Consider the following 23,289-nt stretch of genomic DNA (forward strand, 5'->3'; position numbering starts at 1 on the left):
AAGTTTGCATAACCACCATCTGTTTAATTTGACTCTTCACCGTTTTCCTGGCAATGAAACAGCACTTGGTGGACTGACTACACACACAAGCACAAATGGTCTGTGTACACTGACGGTTAATGAGTCTGTTGAGAGATGAGAAGTTAATGCATTTCCTGTGATATCGTGCTGTTTCATTAAAAAAGAAAAGAAAATTCACAGTTTGTTGACTCCTGCTTTGAAGCCTCGAGCTGATCCTTTCAGCAGTTTCTAATTTAAAAAAAAAAGGACTTTACAGGTAAAGATGCCTTGCATTAAAGCCTATTTTATGCTTAATTAGACCATAGATTACAATATGAACATCATGCTGCATTAAATAAGATTTGAAATTAATGATTGAAACCATAAACTCATTAGGAAAGTGTTTACTGAGTACATGAATGCATGCATTCTTTTTGCAACCAGAAGAGTCACCTCCTGCTGGCCATTACAAAAACACACCCCACCCCACCCCAGCATGTATTGCGTTTTCAGACAAACGAAACAGGTCAAAAACAGTAATTTCATTATTTCCTCGTGGCTCTGGTTTCTCTGGGGGCTGTCAAAAATTCCTTTATACAGAAAAAAATCTGGCCGTCACAAAAAGAATACATGTAACATTTTTTTGTATTCAAAAATGACTTTTTTCCTTCCTCCATCTCCACGCTCATTTCTTGCTTCAGTTCTACCTGCGTCTTTGCATTCGGCTTCTTGTTCTGTCTCTACTCGACCTTCCAGATGGCGATCTTGCCATCACGACATGCAGAACCACTGAAGACGTAGCGATCCTCCACAGAGCAGAGTGTCTGAATGCTGTCTGAATGGGCCTGCAGCTCCTTTGTTACTGTGTGGCTCTCTAGGTCCACTACCAACACCTGGTTACTCAGCTGACTGTCACACTGACCTCCAGCATACCTCCATCCATGACAGCCAACCCAGATCTGAGAAGATGAAAGCACATCAAGGAGAGGTACCAATGGCTAAATGACACATTTTAAATTATTCAAATAGCTGAATGGCTGACAAGTTTGTGTACACCTCACTACATGCTGACAACAACAAATGTATCAATAGACAGCAATTTAAAACAATCATTTTGTCAACCTGAAACACTATAAAAACTTACTTGGTCTTTGACACGAATCATACAGGTGACTCCTGAACTCCGTGGAAGGGAGATTATTTTGAACGGATGTTTGTGATTGTTTGTTTGCCAGAGACACAACTCTGCTGAAGTTGCACAGCTTGCCCACAGCTCGCCCCGCTGGAACAAACACACAAAGCTGTCACACGTGTTCACTAGTAAAACATAAACAGTCCAATGACAAACACTGACAGAATGCATTTATCTTTAGTCAGCAACCCAAACTAATATGTGGTTCCATCTCAGGTCAGTCACATTTGAAACCATTTACTACAGAGTTTGGCATCTAGGCTCCAAGTTCATTTCTCCCTGCAAATATGTTGCATATAGAAACTGGTGAGTGATGAATAAATATTCTCCTGGAGCCTACAGGTAGATGCCGGGGTTGTGGAGGGGTTGAAACTGTAGGTAATGATGCAGGGCAGCAGTGGCAATTAAACGGCATAGGGTGAGATGAGAAATTTTGACTCTCAACAGGCCACTACATTGAGGGTGATTTGGTATAACATGCACTGAGAGTGAGACTTTGTATGTGTGCATGATGCACACAGCTCGAGCTGATTACCTGAACTAGCTCACAGCTTCCCTCTATTCTTGTTTGAAAAATGTCATTAAATAACTGAATCAATGACAACTTTTTGCAGCTACACTGTGACTGGATGCCAGCCTACTGACTGGCGGACATGGATTGACAGACTGAATGATTAACTTCCTTAAATTACTGACGTATTAGCGAGGATTACAGAATCACCTCTGGAATAACAATGAAGCTGCTGAAACTACTGGGCATGCTCCATATGTCCTTGGGAAGTGTTATCTTTCTTTGTGGTGTTCCACTCTTTTTCATTTCCACAATGCCGTCACCACAACCTGCACAAACACACATACGCAAATCGTTATCCAAACACATTTAGATTGATGTGTAGACATGATTGGTTTAGTTGAACCACCAGGAAAAAAGTGTCAGGTGCATTCAGTCAGAAAGCTGAAAAGATCCCTCTGAGCATTGAGAACAAGTGGAGCTCCTGAGGGAGAACTCGTTAGCACTGCTACACATAATCAGTCACATTGATGAAATGAGGGAGAAACAGCCTTAAGATTAGAAATCAAGCGGAGACCGTGTGTACTCACAGCACCACAGAGTGCCGCCATGAATCTGTATGGAGGAGAGAGAATCACAGCTGAGGTAGAAGTGCCGCTTCACTTTGAGACTGGATGAGTCCCACTGCAGGATGGTCCCTTCACAGCTGCAGGAGTATGTCAGCTGACTGGGGAAGAAGCCTCATTTAAAACACACCAGCAGTATGACAACATGCTCATCTACACACTGAAACTCACTGTAATAAGACTGCTTTCACTTTTGTGTGTGTGCGTGTTTGTTTTTTTGCTTTATATGAGCTACAGATTGTCATGTCTCTACCTGTTGTTTTGGTTGCTGGTGTCCACTGAGAGGCCAGTCACTCCATGTCTGTGTTCTGTCAGCTGTTTGTTGCAGGACATGCTGTAAGTGTCGATAATGTAGATTACAGAGTCCTGAGAACCAATCCACACCTGCTCCTGGACCAGTCCCATCATGCAGTTCTACACAGAGGATAAAATATATTTGATTTATCCTGAAGTTGGGAAATTACTTTTGTTACGACAGTTAAGTTGAACACAAGAAACATATCGTCGCCCTCTTAAAATAATGGCCTGACTCAGTGGTTCCCAAAGTCAAGAGTTTAAAAACCTGAAAAAATATACTTATTTTATTTTAAGAGGGTGATGATATCACAGCTTAAATGAGCATTGTTTGATGGAAATGAAAATTATCAACCCACAGAGGGCTGAATTCAAAGACAATTCAAAGTGAAAACATGATGCAGCAGGTTAGTCCGTTTTGTGGAATTTTCATTGCAACAACTCAAAATGTTACTCAGTAGTTTTTATGCCCCCCACGTGCTTGTACGCATGCCTAACATTGTCAGGGCATGCTTCTAATGAGATGATGGATTGTGTCCTGGAGGATCTCCTCCCAGATCTGGACCAGGGCATCTCTGAACTTCTGGACACTCTGAGGTGCAACATGGTGATGACAGATGGAGCAAAGCATAAAGTCCCAGAGGTGTTTTATTGGAATTAGGACAGGCGAGCGTGGGGGTCAGTCAGGGGTATCAGTTCCTTAATCCTTTAGGAACTACCTTCATACCACACCACATGAGGCCGGGCATTGTCGTGCATCAGGAAGAACTCAGAACCCACTGCAACAGAAAGTGTCTGACAATAGGTCCAAGGATTTCATCCTGATACCTAATGGCAGTCAGGGTGCCGTTGCCTAACCTGTGGAGGTCTGTGTGTCCCTCCATGATATGCCTGCACAGATCATCACTGACCCACCACCAAACCGGTCATGCTGAACAATGTTACAGGCAGCATAACGGTCTTCACAGCTCCTCCAGACCCTTTCACTCCAGTCACATATGCTCTGGGTGAACCTGCGCCTATCTGTGAAAAGCACAGGACGCTGTTGTTGGACCTGTCAATTCTGGTATTCGATGGCAAATAGAAATACCAGTCAGGCTCCACAATGCAGGGCTGAATGGAAAACATCAGGCCCTCAGGCCACCCACATGAAGTCTGTTTCTGATTATTTGGTCAGAGACATTCACACCAGTGGCCTGCAGAAGGTCATTTTGTAGGGCTCAGGTAGTGCTCATCCTGTTCATCCTTGCACACCTCTGCAACCTCTATAGGATCCAGGTATTGCCTCACGCTACCAGTAGTGACACTGACCCTAGTCAAATGCAAAACTAGTTAAAAAAAACAGTCAGAAAAAATGAGGAGGGGAAACCTGTCAGTGGTCTCCACCTGTAAAAGCATTCCTGTTTGGGGGTTATCCACAGATCAATATCCCAGCTTGATGCTGTACTCTGATTAAAAAGTGTTCCTTTATTTTTTTTGAACAGCATACTACACTTCAGTAAATACACTCTATAAATAGATATTGCTTTATGGAAGCTGTAGGGATTTCACACTGAAAAAGTGTAACAAAAATCAAGAAGAAGAATCACAAAACTTTTCAAAATTGTGACAAATTTGGGAAATTATAAATAATTTTATTAAAATCACTATATCTTCAAACACAAAGGTATTAAAATGTCTGTTTCACTTCTATTATTCTTCATGAATAATATTAAGCACTGAGAACACTGATACTGAGAGCAAGTGAGTGTTGCACTAAAGCCCTGGACCAAAACAAATGGGTTCATCGACCGCGCTTCACATTCTCTGCACGGTGTAGTAAACATAGACTGTGGATAAACAATTGGACGTTGCCTCTGGGTCTGAAAATTGAAGCTAATGTGGAAATGTTCCAGCCCTCCTGCCAGCAGAAGGGAAGAAATTACCCAACTTTATACTTGTATTTGTAACTCAGCATATTTGGTACCATTATCTGGTATACAAACATTATATATATGACCACAGGTGTGGTCCAAAAACTGGCAGATGGTGTGATAACACCAGAGGTGGGAAGTAACGAAGTACAAATACTTCGTTACTGTACTTAAGTAGATTTTTCAGGTATCTGTACTTTACTTGAGTATTTATTTTTCTGACTACTTTTTACTTTTACTCCCTACATTTTTACACAAGTATCTGTACTTTCTACTTCTTACATTTTCAAACAGACTCGTTACTTTTTAACACGTCAGAGAGAAGTTTTTATTTCCGGTCAGTGCGCCTCAAACATCAACCGATCTGAGCCTAAACTGAGGAATAATAACATATAAGAGACAATCGTACTGGCGTATCCTCCATCCCCAGGGCTTATCGAGTACAAAGGGATTAAATACGCAAACCCATATAATTAATGTATCATTTATAGCGCTATAATCGGGCCGGACCGAGTGCGTAAGTTGCGCTGCGGCACATAAACAGCTTAGCTAGCGCTACTGAAGAGGAGCGAGCATGAAGGGAGTAACGTGTGGCAGGTAAATGCAATGTTTCTAAATGCTCAACAAATATCAGCAGACACACAAAGTGTGTGCAGTTTGTCACACAGTGTGTAGCTAAAAGAAGAGCTGCTGTATTTCAGGGAGAGCAAAGAGAGAGAAGTTCACTCAGAGATGGAGAAAGAGGACAGGAGAGGAAGAAGAGAGGTTAGATTTAAAGGTAAGGACTGGAAAATAAACTGAAGTATGCTGACTTTGTGTTATTCAGAGATTCTATGAAAATACTGCAGTTTAGTGTGTAATAAACAGGTCAGCTTGTTGTACTGTATTTACAGTAAAGCTCTGTGTTGGTGCACTTTGTGTTCATGGTCAGAGTTACAGGTTACATCAGTGCAGCAGAGATGAGTCTGAATCAAAGCTGCTGATGCTGAGATTCATTCACTGAATCCAACATTTCTACAGTGAAGGGGATGGAGATCAGCTCAGATAGCTGTGAAATACTGGGTTACATCTTTGTGAGTTCACTTCATCCACACAGAGCAGTAAACCTCAGAGCAGCAGCAGCAGCAGGTCAGCTGATCACAGCCTGCACACCAACATCATTTACTGCAGCTCACAATAGAAAGTTGTGATTCTTCTCCCCATGCAGAGCCACTACAGCTGATCTTAGGGTTCCTCCACCTTCTGAATCCCACTGTAACCCCTGAGTATCCTCATGTTGGTGTTTAGGTGGAGGCACAGTCACCCTCTACTATGGAGGACACAGAGAACAGAGCTGTGTTTGAATTCACTTTCAATGTTTGTGTCCTACAGAACAGATTCAAGCTGAGTGCATTCATTAGAATTAAAATTTAGATTGGAATAACATTTGTATTCTCATGTATTATTTTATATTATTACAATAATATATGATGAGGTTCAGTTAGCTTTACAGAAAAATAGCAGGTAGAAACGTCCTCCAAAGAACTACTTTTACTTTCTTACTTTGAGTACATTTCAGAGCCTGTACTTTTTTACTTTTACTTAAGTAAAGAAGTTGAACAAGTACTTCGACTTTTACTAAAGTATTTTTTAACACAAGTACTTGTACTTCTACTTAAGTACAGAATGTCAGTACTTTTGCCACCTCTGGATAACACTGCAAGATGATCTAAAAAATCTAAAAAAAAAACAAACAAAAACAAAACAGTACTTCAGCAATCTAGCGGTGCACTCCTATAATATAAACACACTGTTGCTGCAGCAAGTCAAACAGTTATGAAAATGTACACACACATGCAGAGGCACTCTTTAAGATCTATAAAGATGTTTCAAGTCATTTTCATGCACAGAATCAATGGAGAGACACATTAAATAACTCATAGAAATATACAGCATGCTTCCACTCACCAGCTGCGACTCTCCAACCTGGATGCAGTCCTGCAGCATGGACCAGCTCGCTGCATCAAATACAACCACCTTGCCCCCACTGAGTGCCACCCACAGCTTTGGGTTCATCTCACCTGCTGAGCCGTTACCAGTCAGCTGACCTGAAATGAGAAAGAAGCATGCAAAAGGTGAGAGAAAAGTGGACAACTGAATTATAAAAAAGCATTTGTTGAGCTGGTGGAGCGCTGCCGCTGATTCCCAGTTTTCATTCTTCATGGTTCTGTATTTATTTTTTCATTAAATACATAAAAAAGGATAACAACAATTACAACAGTTTGTACACATTTGTACAGATCCTCTTCAAAATAGTGTGTATAGGGTATTAAGGTATTAAGATAAAGATATTAACATTTTTAATTAATATTATTAATTAAAAAGGTTCAGAGGCTACCTGGAGTGTAAAGCAGCACATGTACAGTCTGAGGTTCAGCCATGTCCAGTGATGGGTTGATCTTGTGTTTCAGAGTCTCTGAGGTAGTTTTGGGTACTATCATAGGCACTGGCCAGAGACAAACACAAAAAACAAATATCAACAACAGACAGACTGAGACAGAGAACAGAGAGGCGAAGTAATCAGCAGATTAGGTCAGTTCTAAATATGAGAGTTTCAGTCTTTTATAGCTTGTTGCATAGCTCCACTGAACAAATACATGCGTCGCAAGTACATAGTTATGCTTTGATTTTTGGTGATGTTATTGCTGTGCTACACAACACATTTTTTGTTGTTGTTAATGTCTGTAACTATGATGTCTTTATCATTGTGGTTGTATTTATCTGACAGTTGCTACAAGACATCAAGACATCAATGGAACTTCCAAAAGGATTTTATTAGTACTAGTAGAGCTACAGTAAGCAAAAACCTACAATTCATTCATAAATTAATGAACAGTATGTTATTATGTGTACTATAAACATACTATTCTGTCTGTTCCTTTTTTTTCTTTTATATATTTCTAAAAATTGCACAATTTGACAGAAACAGCCAAAAAAAAAAAACTCAGAGCTCAGACCTTCATGTTTGATTTTATCAAAGTACGCCAGCTTTGAAGCAGCAGTGATGGATCTCTGATTCTGCAAGCAGCCTGTGACAGCATCCATTAGCAGGACGTTGGTTAGAGCCTGAGTCATATACTGAGGGTCCTAGAGACACATAAAGTGAGATAAAAAGTTAAAATAATCAAAGAAAAATAATCAAATAATAATCAAAGAATTAAAAGAATAAAAACTGGAGTATAGCAAAGTAGCTAAATCAATAACACTGCAACAAACACTAAAGAGTATGATTTAGATGCAGCATGCAAGCAGAAGCCAAATGTGTATGGATGACAAATTTAAAGACAGGAAATCCTCAAGACAAGCATTACCTAGATGTCACCTGGGAAGCTACTTATAGTTAATAAAATTAATTAAATCAAAATGTTTTAAGCTCTTTTGGCAGAGTTTTCTGGACCTTATGTTGATCTGCCATCTTGCGTCCAGCCCACATCTCTTTGATCACAAGGTTCCAGAGCTCAGTTTCCGTCTTCAGGTTGGCTTCAAACGCCTCAGGCCTGCCGGACGTCAGGATACGAAGGGATGGAATACGAATAAGCAGAAAGGGAGCTGAGGTCATTTTTACCTCCTGCAGGGAGATTGAGGACTTGTTTATTCACAGAAGAGAAGAAGAGCACAGAATTGTGAGAGATCTTAAAGATGCTACTTGACCTGTATATCTCTGAACTTTGCAATTTCCAAGAAACCGGGCCGCCCTTCGGTAAGCAAAAACAGACGTTTCTGCGTCATGGCGATTTTACCGACACCGTGGGAAGTCTTGACGCAGGAAGACAACTTGTAGACACATTCACTATTGTCAAGTTGGTCAATGACATCAGAGGGCAGATTGACATCTTGTGCTTCAGCTTCCATGTCTTTCCAGAACGTGTAGAAGGCTCTGAAAAGTTCAGGGTCCACTTGCTTTGGCTGACCTCGGACAGACGAAGAGGTGTGTGTGTATGCAACTAGGTGCAAGCAGACAGAGATAAAGTAGACAAAGGAGGAGGACCAAAATCAGCTCTGTATTCAGTCTTAGATACGTAAGAATATTGTTTATTTTTTTTCAGGAGTTACCTAATGACCATCTGAACTGACAAGAATCCAGAAATCAAAAGAAAAAAAATTACAAGGCGTGCACTTCAGTGATCAGTGCTGTTATAGTCTCTGCTTCTTGCTCAACTTGCCCAGCTCCCCACATCCCTGAAATCAATAAGCGGGTAAGAAAAGGAACAGGAAGATCCACTTTGTTCAAAAGATTCCCTTTTGTACTGGGAGGAGAATACAGTGTTTAATTTAAACAGCTGATGATTATTAAAATCTTGGCTGTACAAACTCGAACTGAAAGAATTAAAAAATGGTTGAAAAGCTGAGGCAGATATCAAGTTCTTTTATGTCTTTGTGAGAAAAAGAGAACATGCTGCACAGACTGTAATCTACTCCCAGAGATAAAGGATTATACTAGATCATCTGACAGCTGCCTGAGTTCACCATGATGGCAACCACTGCTGTAATCAACTGCTAACTCTTTCATGGAGCGCTGATGGGAAAAATAATGACTATAAATCACTTCTGGGTCCACCACATCCATCATTGTGAATCTACACCACAGAATTTTTTTTTAGTGCTTTCCCTTGGCCTCCACTGCTGGTTACAAACACACAACAGCTTTAAGTCTGTTTTCAGGAGAGAAAAACAGGAAAATAAAAGTAGGAGACAGGTTTTCTGTGCTCACTTACTGTCAGTGAGAGCATCAAATAAACGCTGTATGGTTGCAACATCTCTAACAATCCTGCACTCCTGAACACAACGCACAAACTCCTCCTGATGCAGAGGCTTACAGGGAAGCCGAAACTTCTTTACATGGTCGTCAGGCTCCACCAGCGGCTTCTCATTATCTGTCTTAACCTAATGAGGAAAAAAAAAAAAAAAAGACATCATCACTGCTTCATCACAAACAGATGCAGAACTTTTACCGGACCAAACATGGGCCCGACCACAAGAGCAATGAAAACGTAGGTGGAGCGACCTTGAGGATGAGCCGCTTGAGTTCCGGTCGTCTTTCAGCTTGCTGTCTCTCATCTTTGTGCAGCGAGTCTACAAGCCATGTGACCAAGTGCGTGGGGAAAATTGCAGTGTCGGTCTTATTGAGGTTTTGGAAGTCGCTCAGCGCGTCCAGTCGCCACGAACACAATGTGTTGATTAAACCACGCAAGTAGTAGTATCTGCAGAAGTAAACTTGTTTTATTCATGTCTTCGGTCACTGAGGTCAGCAACAGCTCTGAAAAACTTTGTAATAGAATATACAACTTTAAAAAAGGAATAAAGCACAGAGACGGTTGATTCTGAGCAGCGGGAGAGGAATAACAACAGAATACCTGGCCAGCATGGCAGAGTTCTCACTTTGGACAGAGAAAATAGCTTTTCCGAGCTGCTGGATGAGCTCCATGTAATAACCTTGAACAGAGTGGAAGGACAGAGACACTGGGAAGTCTGGAAGTTTAAACACCTTTACAGGCTTAGGAGGTGTTCTTGGTGCTGAGAGGAAAGGGGAAAAAAAAAGGGAAGGCAAAGGGAGACGATGAGAAATGACTTTTTCTTTGTCTTCACAATGTTTGCTTCTTTAAATCAGTCAACCATCATGTTTAACTGGTTGCAGGTCTCACCAGGGTCAGATAAGAGGGTCCTGGAGAGCAGTGTGTTTCTTTGGAAGCTGATAGTCTGATCCTCTCTCAAGTTAGGGAGGCTCATCCCCAGTCTCTTAGTCAGCCTGTTCTCTGAGATGGAGCCCCTTCTCCTGGCTTGAATCTGCTGCATGGTCGGCCTGTGTGGGGCTGCGACCACAGTGTTTATTCTAGAGGATGGAGACAAAGGAGTGCTGCAGAAAACCAGTTCTCAGTTCTTTCACCTAAACATCTGTCAGCAGTTTAGTGGGCATATAGTGAACATAACCAGGTATGTATTTGTGCTCCCACTAGACATTTCCCTCACTACTTTAAATCTGAATATATTTTTACTTTGCAGTTAAACAGGTACATCTCCATAATGCAGTCAACCTCAACGTCCCTGTACTAAATCCTACCTTGATGAAGATTGTGTTGCCGCCAGATTTTTGCCTACCTTCTTTTAACATTATCAGTTATTTTGAGGTTTAGAAAGTAAAATAAATGACATACTTCTGCATCTCAGAACGGGTGCTTAGCTCCAGTCGAGCAAAGCTATCCATTTTCCTGTTGAGACGATCCTTAAGAAAGGAATGGAAGATATGTGTCTCCAGCACCTGCAACACAGCCACGTCGGTTCTTTTAGAGATGAGTAAACCTCTCCAGCGTCACATGTCCACTGATAGATGACCCATTTAAGTAAAACAGCATTTTTTTTACACCAGGTTAGCGTTTACCTTCTTGTAAAACAGTTGCTCGGCTGGCTCTCTGGACTTCAGGAACTCTTCACTGTGAAACACTCGATGTTCATAGTTCAGATGACTGCTGACATCCCTGTTACATACACACATACATCAACAGAATATTAATAATGTATTTAAGAGACACGTCCTATTAATAGTATATTAATTAATACACTCAGAACCTGAAAATGTTGACAATTAATTCCAGTGTAATCCTCTGGATGTCGTGGTTAAGGTCGTGTTGCCACGTTCTCCGCTGTGCCCGCTGTTCATTGATGTCAGCGCAACTTGCGTGGTGGCACTGATCCAAGTCAAAATGTATTTGCAACGATTGACACCTGCAAAATAAAGTTTTAGAGTAGTTTACCATTAAAAAAAAGATGCACATATATAGTGCATCTCTGTTAAAAGAAAGTACACCCTCAGATCCTCATCAGGTCCTTACCAGGTTTCGCACCATCTCATCATTTATTTAACAAAAACTGAGCTAAACATGTGCGTTAAACAAAATGCCAACAAGGAAAGACGTCAGCAGTGATCTTAGAGAAGCAGTTGTTGCTGCTCATCAGTCTGGGAAGGATTATCAGGCCATTTCCAAACAATCTGAAGTCCATCATTATTTTTTTGTCATGAAATATAAAGCCTTACAAAGAGGGTGTATTTTTTCACATGACTGTAAGTCTTTATAACTACTACTAATTTAACACCTGTATTACACCTTAATATTTACTCAAAGAGTTCTTGGCACTATAGAAAAGTACCTCAGTGTGAAGCCGTGTGCAGCAACTGGAGGAATGTCAGGTAGGTCAACAGAGTCAGAAGTAGAAGTGCTGACACTTCCATCATCAATATTTATTAAGATCAGATCATCTGTTTCCTGTAGAAAATATTAACATGATTAAAATGAATAAAGTTACTTTTTTGTTTTTGTTTTTTATAAAACTACTAAACTCTGTTTGAATTTGGGGGTAAGTACATTTCTTAATTCTTCTCTCGTTTAAAAGAGAAGGACTAATTCACTGGAAATTCTAATGTGGAGGGTTATGTACTTACCGCTGACACCTCTGCAAAATGATTGAGATGGCAGCCCATAAGGAAGGCAGTAGGAGCCATTAGAAAGTCCAGCATGCCTTTAGCCAGGACAGGAACATATGGGTGCTGCCATGACAGAGGCTGGAAGAATATTAGATAAGCATGTAAGAAATTAATGGGCCGAAAGACTAAAGAGCAGATGGCTTTATAAGGGACCGAGGGGGTTCATTACCCACTAGTGTCGCCACTTTTTTAGACATATTAATTTAGGTTTTCTATACTGAAGCTCTTAAGTTTAATATATGCGATTTGTTTTTGAATGCTTAAAGAAAAATCAATAATTGATTAATTCATTTTTATAGCCCTTACTGTACTTTGCTGTAACATTATTAACATTTAACATCCATCATAAAGACATACTAATTTACATAATAGGGCTTTCATTTTCATGAATGTTATAAACTGTCCATACTCCCAGCTTCCAGCTGCATCTTTCCTTTCAGCTTAGGCACTGACCCTTTAGGACTGATGATTGTAATTCTCAACATTTTATAAGTAAAGAAAGATGAAATGAATAAGCGTTACGAGCTTATATTTACTGTAGTCATCTGAAGATATAATATGGATTTATTTCTGGACCGTACCTGTAGAAACAGCAACAAGCTCTCTGCCACCAGCGTGAGTCTGGCCCAGTCAGCAGAAAATAACACCACCCGCTGTTCCTGCAAGAGACAAGAGAGCACCTGCAGAGCGGGAAACAGACGGACGGACAAACAGAGAAAGAGGAGCGGAAATTACTGTGAGCTTTTACTTGTTTGATTATCATAAATACAAAACACGTGTGGTACCTGCAGTAGCTGCTGTGGCCTGAAGCAAAGGAAAGGCAGATGGAGGTCTAAATCTATAAGTGGGTGGTCCTTGTCTTCTCTGGAGGGCAGTATGATGGTTAGAGGACGTATTGTAAACATCTGGAAAACAAATAACACCGTCTTATGCCTAATAATCTTGGTGTGAATATGAATGTGCTGTACTGCGCTGGATACACTGGCTTACTCTGAGCTACAGATTTAGAAATCTGTTAAAGTCAAATTCCTTGAAAAGCCAATTACAAACACACACAAACCAAGTGGAGCTGTCCAGGAGGTGGAATTGGCACAAGTGTCAGTTTGGCTGCAAACTCCTTCACTCGCTCTTTCATGTCTGATAATCGACAAGTTCTCAGCTGGATTAAAAGACTAGCAAATCAACAGAAAGAGTCAAAGGCAGATTTCTAACAGCTCTTTTAAATGAGTGAAAAATTTTACAAACAAAACCACTTTGATGTTGAATTTAATTTGCTGAGTAATTAGGTTCTTGGTTTCCCACCATGAAAGACAATCTTTGAGTGCAGTGAAGTAAGGATGCTTGGATATGACACAAATGCTGTAGGCACAGAACAGCTTAGGACACTTAGGAGACCCTCCACCATTGTGACAGAAAGACATCCCCTCCTGTGGAAACACAGATAATCCAATGGTGACTCATTTTCAGTTAAAGGCTTTGTTAGGTTTATGAACCTTTATACTACACTGCACACATGCTCACTGCTCATTAAAACTACTGCATTCCAAAATATCTTGTCATTCAACCTGGCAGCACCACACAAGCATCAAAGGTTACACAGCTGGCTGTGATTGATACTGTTATCTGTAGTGTTACATGCAAGTAATGTGTACCAGTACTGGACGATAGCACTGCATTACTACTCCGTGGGTTTTGTTGCCAAAGATGTCAGTGAAAACCAGGAAGTGGAATTGTTCCTCTTTCTGTTTATTGGCGACCTGCAGGCCACCTGGGTAAAAAATAAAAACATACACACGTTGTCATGGTGGGTTTTTTATGATTACAAGGTGTCATTGTGGTACTATTACTACATACACAGCTGGAAAGCAAGTACAAAATCAGATATAAATCTCTGAAAATTATATGTAATGATATCTGAGAGAAGACAGTTGGTGCTTTTTAATGATATTTAGGTCCAAGATATACAGTATTGTGCAAAAGTCTTGAGCCACCCCCATTTCTTTATATGTTGCTAGAGGTGCAGTTATTTACTGAAGCATGAAAATAGAGTATATAAGGCAAAAAAACTGTACTATTTGTACTATTCTAGCAGTCTGGTGTTGCATGGTGGATCAAGGTGACAAACCATGACAGATAGACCATATCTCTGTTTTGAGAAACGTGAAGCTAGAGACACCGGCGACCATAGTCAAATGTCTTCCAGGGGCCAGAGCAGGCGACATTCATGGAAATTTGAAACTGCTGGCTAAGGCTAATCGTAGATTTGGTAAGATCGTTATTCACGCCGGCAGTAATGACACCCGGTTACGCCAATCGGAGGTCACTAAAATTAATATTGACTCAGTGTGTAACTTTGCAAAAACAATGTCGGACTCTGTAGTTTTCTCTGGGCCCCTCCCCAATCAGACCAGGAGCGACATGTTTAGCTGCATGTTCTCCTTGAATCGCTGGCTGTCTGAGTGGTGTCCAAAAAATGACGTGGGCTTCATAGATAATTGGCAAAGTTTCTGGGGAAAACCTGGTCTTGTTAGGAGAGACGGCATCCATCCCACTTTGGATGGAGCAGCTCTCATTTCTAGAAATATGGCCAAATTTATTAACCCTCCTAAAACCTGACCACCCAGGGTAGAGACCAGGAAGCAGAGTTGCAGTCTTACACGCCTCTCTGCAGCTTCTCTCCTCCTGCCATCCCCCCAAAACCCCATCCCCACAGAGTCGGTGCCTGCTCCCAGACCACCAAAAAACAAAGCTAAAATCAGCAAAAAGCTATTTAAGCATAAAATTTTAAAAACAATAAATAATACAGCTTCATCAACTGCACCAAAAAATAAAACAATTAAATGTGGATTATTAAACATTAGGTCTCTCTCTTCCAAGTCCCTGTTAGTAAATGATTTAATAATTGATCAACATATTGATCTATTCTGCCTTACAGAAACCTGGTTACAGCCTGACTGAGGATGCCTCCGCACAACATGTGCAGAGAGCTTTATACCAAGCATCAGCGTGGTGTCACAACCACCTGCCCAAGCCTCTTCTCTGGGACCCAGTGGGTAGAGGATGGAGGATCAGGGAAGATGGGTTCATTGAACCTGTTATGTATTAGAAGGCACCAGCACCTAAAGAGGTACGTGACCTCACACACACACCTGTCCTTACAGTACAGGTGTGTGACCTCACACACCTGTACTGTAAGGACGGCAGCTGCAGTGAGATCAGCAAATGCTGGTGTCTGTCAGCGGGCTTGACGTGCACAGAGTTTTGCTCCTGCTCTTTTTCAAACTGTCTAAATATGACCAATTTTGTCACTGATGATTATTTGGAAGAGCGGCAGTGATATGTTTCAGTTGTGACATCATGGGGAGCTGACTTCACCAAACTATTTATTGGAGATGCTCTTTCCTTTTTGATCAAACTTATAGTTAGGGCTGGATCAGGTGACCCTGAACCACCATTCAGTTATGCTGCTATAGGCCTGTTTCTTTTCATTCACCTTATTTACTTTGTTTATACTACACTCTGCATTTAATCATTAATTGATATTAATCTCTGGCTCTCTTCCACAGCATGTCTTTTTTTCTCTCCCCTCAGCCCAACCGGTCACAGCAGATGGCTGCCCCTCCCTGAGCCTGGTTCTGCTGCAGGTTTCTTCCTGTTAAAAGGGAGTTTTTCCTTCCCACTGTCGCCAAGTGCTGCTCATAGGGGGTCGTTTTGACTGTTGGGTTTTCTCTGTATTATTGTAGGGTCTTTACCCACAATACAAAGCATGTTGATGTGACTGTTTGTTGTGATTTGGGGTTATCCATCCATCCATTCGCTTTAGCTTATCCTGTTCAGGGTCGCAGGGGGGGCTGGAGCCTATCCCAGCTGTCATAGGGCAAAAGGCAGGGTACACCCTGAACAGGTTGCCAGCCTATCACAGAGAGACAGACAACCTTTCACGCTCACACCTATGGGCTCACACCTATTCGCACCTATGGGCAATTCAGAGTAGCCAATTAACCTAACCCCAGTAAGTGCATGTTTTTGGAATGTGGGAGGAAACCCACACATGCACGGGGAGAACATGCAAACTCCACACAGAGAGAGGGAGAGGCCTGGAATCGAATCAAGGTGGAATCGAACCCAGGCCTTCCTTCCAGATGGTATTCTAACTGCAAGGCAGCAGTGTTAACCACTGCGCCACCGTGCTGCCCAACTACACGTGGTATATTTACATATTTGGTATTTCTGGATGTAGAAAACAAGCACATTAATTCAACAAGCCTACTGTGTTATATGACAATACATGCAGCATAATAATGTTTTAGACTAGACACTTAGTTTTCTCAATACTTCACTTTCTTTCAGTTGAGGCACTTCATACATTAAGTGACTTAACACCCTGATTATGTAGGCTACATTTACATATTTGGTATTGATGGATTCAGCACAACCTCACCTTTCCAACAAGCCATCATATGTGTTTGTATGACAATGTCTGGCAAAGCAATTACAAAGTAAATGAAACAATTTTGCATAGATTTTTTTTTTCCATGTCCACCTATTTTAGGTATGTGTTCCAAGGTCTCTATCTGCCCCATCCTTTAAGATATTCACATCCAGTTTTTTCTAGTGAGTAAAGCAAAGTCCTGACTACAAGCATGTGTATTCTGAAAGCTCTCAGGCCTTGTGTTATTAATCTACATCAGTTTTTGTGTGCTAACCTCTATGTAGACAGGCTGTATTTGACCTCTTTTTTACTTTTGGCTATATAACAATATTTATCAATTTGACCATCTTGGCAGTAAAATATTTTTGTCCAAGAATCCATTTCATATAGAGGAGACCTCAGAGATGGGAAAAAACATGGTTGGGTTTAGTTCTACCTCCGGTAGGGGTATCTCGAAAACTAAAGCACTTTCTGGCAGTTTGTCACTTAGGCTATTAGCTAAAGTTACTAGTAGTAAAATAACAGGTCACTGTTCTGCAACTGTGTGCTGTAGTTACAATATAACAGATCATAACAAGAAAAATAAAATAAATAAAAAAGCCTGTGTGTGTGTGTGTGTGTGTGTTGGGGGGGGGTTAAAAATGTGTCTGCATACACCTCAGAAAGTATATAGCTGCGCCCCTGGCTGTAGACATTATTGCAACTCTCTCCTGCCCTGCTCCGTACATACTGACGACGATTTGAACCAAAAATTTAAAATTTGGATTCATCACTTAATAAGACCTTTTGCCACTGGTTTTCAGTCCAGTTCCTCTGTAATCTAGCATACCTCAGCCTTTTCTCTCTGTTTCCCTCCCTTAAGAATGGCATCTTGACAGCCACCCTTCCACTGAGACCATTTCTAATGAGGCTTCAGTGAACAGTAGATGGATCAACTGAGGGACCATATGGGTCTCTCACGTCCTGTATCGGGTCTTTGTTGGATTTGTTCCTATTTCTTAGGGACATGACTCCCAGATACTGGTCATGCGCTGTATAGTTTGTTTTTTTTTAGGTCTGCCACTTCTTCTTATGTCCTCAGCTTGTCCAGATTCCTCATATCTTTTAAGGACACACTGCACGCTGGACTGAAAGACTGAAAAAGCAGCCAATGTCCAGAAAAAACTTTGAAAGACCTTCAGAAAGTCTGGAGAACTATTAATAAAGACCATTTAAAAATTTACAAGAAAGTTTGGATCCTTGGAAGCAAAATATAAAGAAATGAGAAGTGGCTCAAGACTTTTGCACTGTACAATATAATATTCACATTCTGACCTGCACAAACTGAACACGTAGTTTTGCCAGTGTTGACACAAGGTAAAGGCTCCTTTCATCACCATGAAAGGAGCCTTTACCTTGCTCCAGTGGACATCAGTAACACTAGCATTCAGCTTGCATTGTTTGTGTCTGTGTACCTGTGCTGTATGTGTGAGTGTGTCCTTTTAGTGTGTCTTTGTGTGTGACTGTGAAACTTTTTACCGGGGAAGCAGAGCTGAGGTAAAGCCATGAGATCAATGTCTTTAGGTACACTGACATCCTCTATTCCTTCTCTTCCATCTGCTGCACCTGTAAAAATACAACTGAAGTATAAAAACTAAAGGACACTCATGGTTAGATGGGTTAAATTAAGAAAGCCAATTGTAAAAAAAAAGAAGTGTTTCTTTTTTAAGTGTTCCAGCCACTGTACATATTTATGGGTCATATGTACCAGACCTTGACTGGTTGTTGGTGCAGCTGAAGGGGGCGGTTCCCTCTTTTTCCTGAGAAAAGAGCGCCGCAGCTTCCCACGCGACCCCAGCACCTCACTCTCAGCTTGTGGTCTGGTAACAAAGGGTGGCGTCAAGACATTAAGTACCTCTGGCTCCAGTAGGAGGTGTTCGAGAGCTCCATCACTGTTAATGGTCTGAATGGGACACAAGATGAGAAAGATTTAGCAGGGCGGGAAGGGGGAGAGGAGTCATTTCTCATATCATATTAGGTTTGATACTTTAATGTAATCTAAATTAGAGTCCATATTAGCTCTTTGAGGACATATCAGTACCACCATTTATAACGGACGAAAATTTAAAAAGTCAAGAAGAGACAGGAGAAGCATCCTTCGACCATGTCATGAGTGTTGCAAAATTTGTCCACTAGAGGGTACTCTGCAACTTCCCTGTGGCAACTCCTGTTTGGAAAGCCTCAAACACAACAACCAGCTGACTGGAGAAATATCAGTCAGGCTCTAATCTAAATTTAGCTTTACATATATGCTTGTACTATGGTGTGGCCAATTTAATGAAACAGGCAAAAATATTTTATTTCTAAAATTCTGATTAGCTTAGTTCATTTTGTAGCAAACATGGTGAGTCTGAAATATTAAAGAAAATTTGTGCACAGGTATCCTTAGCATTATAAAAAGATTTTGGACATGCAGCTAAGATACCTTTGGCCAGAATAGATTCAGAAATATGCTTTTCCTCTTAACCTACAGGTCACCAGAATTTGCACTGATGCTGCTTTCTTGGCCAAAGATAAAAAAATCTCATGATATAAAACCAGCAAAAGCTTATTTTTATCATTACCATTACCCTTTTTTCAGTTTAGAGCATTTCACTCATGTCAATCATGTGTGTATCAAAGTGGATTTTAAGGCAAATACCTGGTAGACTTCCTGGAGTTTGTCACTAGATGCTCCGACCACCACACAGGCTTCCAGCAGAGCAGGCGGCAGAGAGTCCGCCATCACTGAAGCCGGTCCAGGGCCCGGGTGAATCAACCTGACCAAGGGTGGATGTGGTGGATCAGAAGAAACAGTGAGGCTGGATGAAGTCAAATGAGCCAGAAATTAGATACATGTGGAGAGGTAAAAACAGGATAAAAAATATATATTTCATACTTGTACTGTTTGTGTAGTAATAAAGCAGACAGCTGAATTCTTCACCTTTCTGTTTGAAAACATGCTGCAGCTAAATAAAGCCATAACACATGACAGAGTGGTTGCTGCTCATTATTAGAGCTGCTGTTTTTGTCAACATCATGAGAAAAATGGCTCTGATGAAAACTTCTCAGAACCCAGAAGGACAGTTTTACTTCCACAAGAGAAATGAAAGACGCACGCTGTCGAAACGGCCTTCAACAAATACAAGATGCTCACAGCGCCTGTAGGTGAATCCAGTTCAGTGTTATCAGATCATAGTGGCCTGCTGCAGTTGTTATTGGTTTCATATTTGCTCTTACATTAGCTGCACAACACCGCGTCATTTAAGATATGCTGAGTGATTCCTTTGTGCACTCGTTTTCCGACTTCTCTAAGACATCACTTTCTCTAAAGCAAACCACGAATTAACATCATGTCGTCTGTTTTTTCCTTTTTTCTTGATTTAAAAAAAAATGAAATTCCTAAGACTTGCTGATTATAACTTTAAAGCTAAAGCTGCTGGCTGAGTGGTCAGAGAGTCCTGTGAAAATATAAAATTAACCCGGGCAACTTATATAAGGCGCAGTCACTAATAGTTTCTGGTTGTCACTGCACCAGGGTTATTATAGTTAACGAAAACGAACGAAATAACGAAAACTGAAATTGAAAAAACATTGTCGTTAACTGAAATAAATAAAAACTATAATTAAAAGGAAAAAACGATAACTAATTAAAACTGAATTGTGAGTTTACAAAACTAACTAAAACTAACTGAAATTATCGATAAACTGACTTTCATTTACTTGTTTTTTTGGGGGGGTTTTTTAAGCCTTGTGGATTGATATGAAATCATTGTTTCCGCTCTCCGAGTTTAAGCTGGGAGCGCCACAGGACAACTGTGTGAGTGCGCATGTGCGTGCGCTCGCCGCGCTGGTCCGCAAAGTAATGGCTGCGGTCTGCCGAGAAAGCGGCAGAGTCCCGTATGGAGGTTCTTTGAGTACAAACACCTGCACACGACCACAAGGTAATTAACACACACAATCCAGCTACACAAGCATAAATGCGGACATGAGGTCGGCAACTTCTGTAGCTTGTGTACAGAGGCCGCAAAGACCCTGCAGGTTTAATTAGCGAGCATCTAACCAAGCTAGCTCCAAAACAGAAGCAGCTTCAGGCGGTGAGAACATCAGGATGCAGATGGATTTGACCTTTGACTCCTTCAAAGAGTTTGTTTTTGTTTAACACCACATGTAGGCGTTATTAATCTGCTGCACTGATGCTGAAGTTTATTGTGGAGTTTATTGTAGAATTTATTGAGTTTGGGAGTTCATGTTTTTCTTTGTTTCTCCCTGTTGATGTTCATGTGTGTCCTTAATATTACACAAATTTAGCATGTCTTGTTGGTTGTTGACTATATTTCTTTAAACTGTATCTTTTGTCAAGTTTTCATTACACAATAGTCACTTTTGCGCCTTGAATCTTGCACCTGATCAGGTATGAAAATACTAAAACTAATACTGAAACTAACTGAAACTAACTAAAACTAAGCATGAAACCAAAAATAAAAACTAATAAAAACGAGCAAAACCTCTCTGAAAACTAATTAAAACTAACTGAATTAGAGAAATAAAAGTAAAAACTAACTAAAACTAAACTATAATGTAAAATCCAAAACTATTATAACCCTGCACTGCACTGCACATTACTTTGAACTTAGTTATAAAATTAGAAACTCAGTTGTAATTTATGATACAAACATTTTGTAGCCTGTAAGATGAGCAACAATAAATGGCAAATAATACTGACAAAATGCAGACTCATCACTTATGCAATGTACAATGTGTGTTACCACTAAGTGTGGAAAGCGTGGACAGTAGTTACTGATGTACTTCATTTAGTTTCTGTAGCACAATGATGGTTACACTGTATTATTAACTTTGTATAGACTATTATTATTCTAAAGCCTATCAATAGGCATCTTATTCCCTTTATGATCTGCTTCTCTTTCCTTAAAGCTTAGTCACCACATCACTTCCCTGATGGTCCAGACAGTCTAATCTTTTCTTGGAAAATTGGGATCATGTGTGCAGAGGAAGATGGAAACAAGTTGATCCACCTTAAATTACTTTAAGCTAAAAGAATTAAAAGACTTTCTTAGAATGTGAGTGATACAAAAGTACTTCAAATGGTCTCCCAGGGACATTCAATCAACTCATTATTCCTTAACGTAGGCCAAATAACTACTGAAACAGGGCGGCTCTGTTCCCTTGTTTAGTATAAAATGATAGCTAATCCACATCAAGAATGTCCAGAATAAACTCTTATTATGAAAGCATGTCACATTCACATATGAACTGCATCTGTCCAAGGATGCGATCATATGATCATCATTTTCTACAGTAGAGTCACATGACCCCTGGAGAAACTGTAAATTCTGCATCAAGCCATCACAACACATATCCAGACTAGTATAGCATGTTCTGATAATTTCACAACTTATTTTACCCCTTTTCCACCGCCGGGGTTCCAGTGCCGGTGCCCGTGCTGTTCCCAAAAGAACCGGCGAAAAGCTTAGGAACGGGCCGCGTTTCCACCGCGCTTGCGAACTGCTCCTTTACCTATGAGTGTGGGCGGGTCCTCTCTGGACACGGAAACCGAAGAGCGCAAACGTGGGAGAACACGCTCCCGTTTCTTGTGCTGCGAACACATTTTATGGTCCAAACCAAACTACTGCAGCATCTGTGTGCAGCACAGAGGTAAACACAGACAGAAAATACGAGCAAGACGATAAGTACACACTTTGCGTCCTTTTATCTGTGATATGAACTGATACAAAGCAGCAAGTTCAGCCTTAGAGCCCAACCTAATTCACAGCCGTGAAAATCGCTTCGCTTTTCTCATGTAATACACATGTAATATGGTAGAAAAGTTTATGTTGAGACGGCAGAGTCACGCCCTTCTGCCGCTTTCGTCACGCGTTCTTGGTTCCAGACCAGCTAGCTTGCGGGCCCGAGTTGAACCCGTTTTTCGGCCGAGCACCGACTGCGTTCGTGGTGGAAAAACCGCCGAACGGTTCAAATACTAGCACCGGCACTAGAACCCCTTCGGTGGAAAAGCGGTTTTTGAGGCCGGAGGTGCTCGGTGCCATTTTTGGAAAGAAACATGACCTAAAAAGAGACATTCTGACTTTCACAATCAATTAGGTGTAAAGTGCACAATCAGAGCCCCGAGGCTGAGTGACTGATACTTGACACATGATGTCTCCTTTGATCTGCTCCCATACTAATCGGATATTGCATCAAACTGGATTCTGTTTGAACAGTGGCAAATTGACCATTTATATTTTAAGGAAAGTAACTTGGTGTACTTTGAACAATTTACAACAATCCAGATGAGGACACTTAAAAACAGATCACTGACATCTAACAATTATTCTTGTTTTACTGCAAGGTCCATTCAAGGTCCACTAAACTGTGCAGCTACTGACACATAACGTCCAGGTCAGATCACTGCCACCAAAGTAACACTTTGCATATAAAGGTCACTTTGTGTGGGTGTATATCTGCAGTAGCATTCCTCGAGAACATAAAAGTGTTGTACTTTACAAGTTCGTAATTTAGCAATAACTGTTTTATTGATGTTGTGACATGTGATTCCGTGTCACACGCTGTACAAAAAAGAAAAAGACTCAAACTAACATCGAAACTCTCACAAAATGTTTAAAGTTTCTTTGAGCGGTCACTAACCTCCTCACGGGCTTCTGCGAGGCTGCTTATTTCTGCTCTTTCACATTCATAACGGCGCTCCGAGCGGCGCGCAGTGCGCAGCAGCCTCTGCACTGCTCAATGAAACAAGCTCTTCCCAAAC

General features: G+C 40.9%; 1 protein-coding gene across 1 annotated transcript; it reads right to left on the bottom strand.

Moving 5' to 3' along the window:
- Positions 1–387: 387 nt before the first annotated feature.
- On the bottom strand, positions 388–23,227 carry LOC115794574 (DENN domain-containing protein 3-like). Its single transcript, XM_030750154.1, has 28 exons — positions 23,169–23,227; positions 19,165–19,324; positions 18,237–18,426; positions 18,003–18,089; positions 13,705–13,820; positions 13,355–13,479; positions 13,113–13,224; positions 12,838–12,957; positions 12,634–12,732; positions 12,011–12,130; positions 11,719–11,834; positions 11,140–11,295; positions 10,952–11,048; positions 10,728–10,831; positions 10,218–10,405; positions 9,930–10,089; positions 9,581–9,776; positions 9,291–9,459; positions 8,227–8,519; positions 7,973–8,143; positions 7,533–7,662; positions 6,914–7,021; positions 6,484–6,623; positions 2,583–2,743; positions 2,294–2,430; positions 1,914–2,032; positions 1,145–1,282; positions 388–959 (listed from the first exon to the last, which is right to left on the bottom strand). The coding sequence occupies exons 2-28, from the start codon at positions 19,246–19,248 to the stop codon at positions 741–743; spliced, it is 3,855 nt and encodes a 1,284-aa protein (XP_030606014.1). The 5' UTR covers positions 19,249–19,324; positions 23,169–23,227; the 3' UTR covers positions 388–740.
- Between the last annotated feature and the right edge of the window lie 62 nt (positions 23,228–23,289).

This window comes from Archocentrus centrarchus, chromosome 16, assembly GCF_007364275.1.
Source record: "Archocentrus centrarchus isolate MPI-CPG fArcCen1 chromosome 16, fArcCen1, whole genome shotgun sequence".
NCBI lineage: Eukaryota > Metazoa > Chordata > Actinopteri > Cichliformes > Cichlidae > Archocentrus > Archocentrus centrarchus.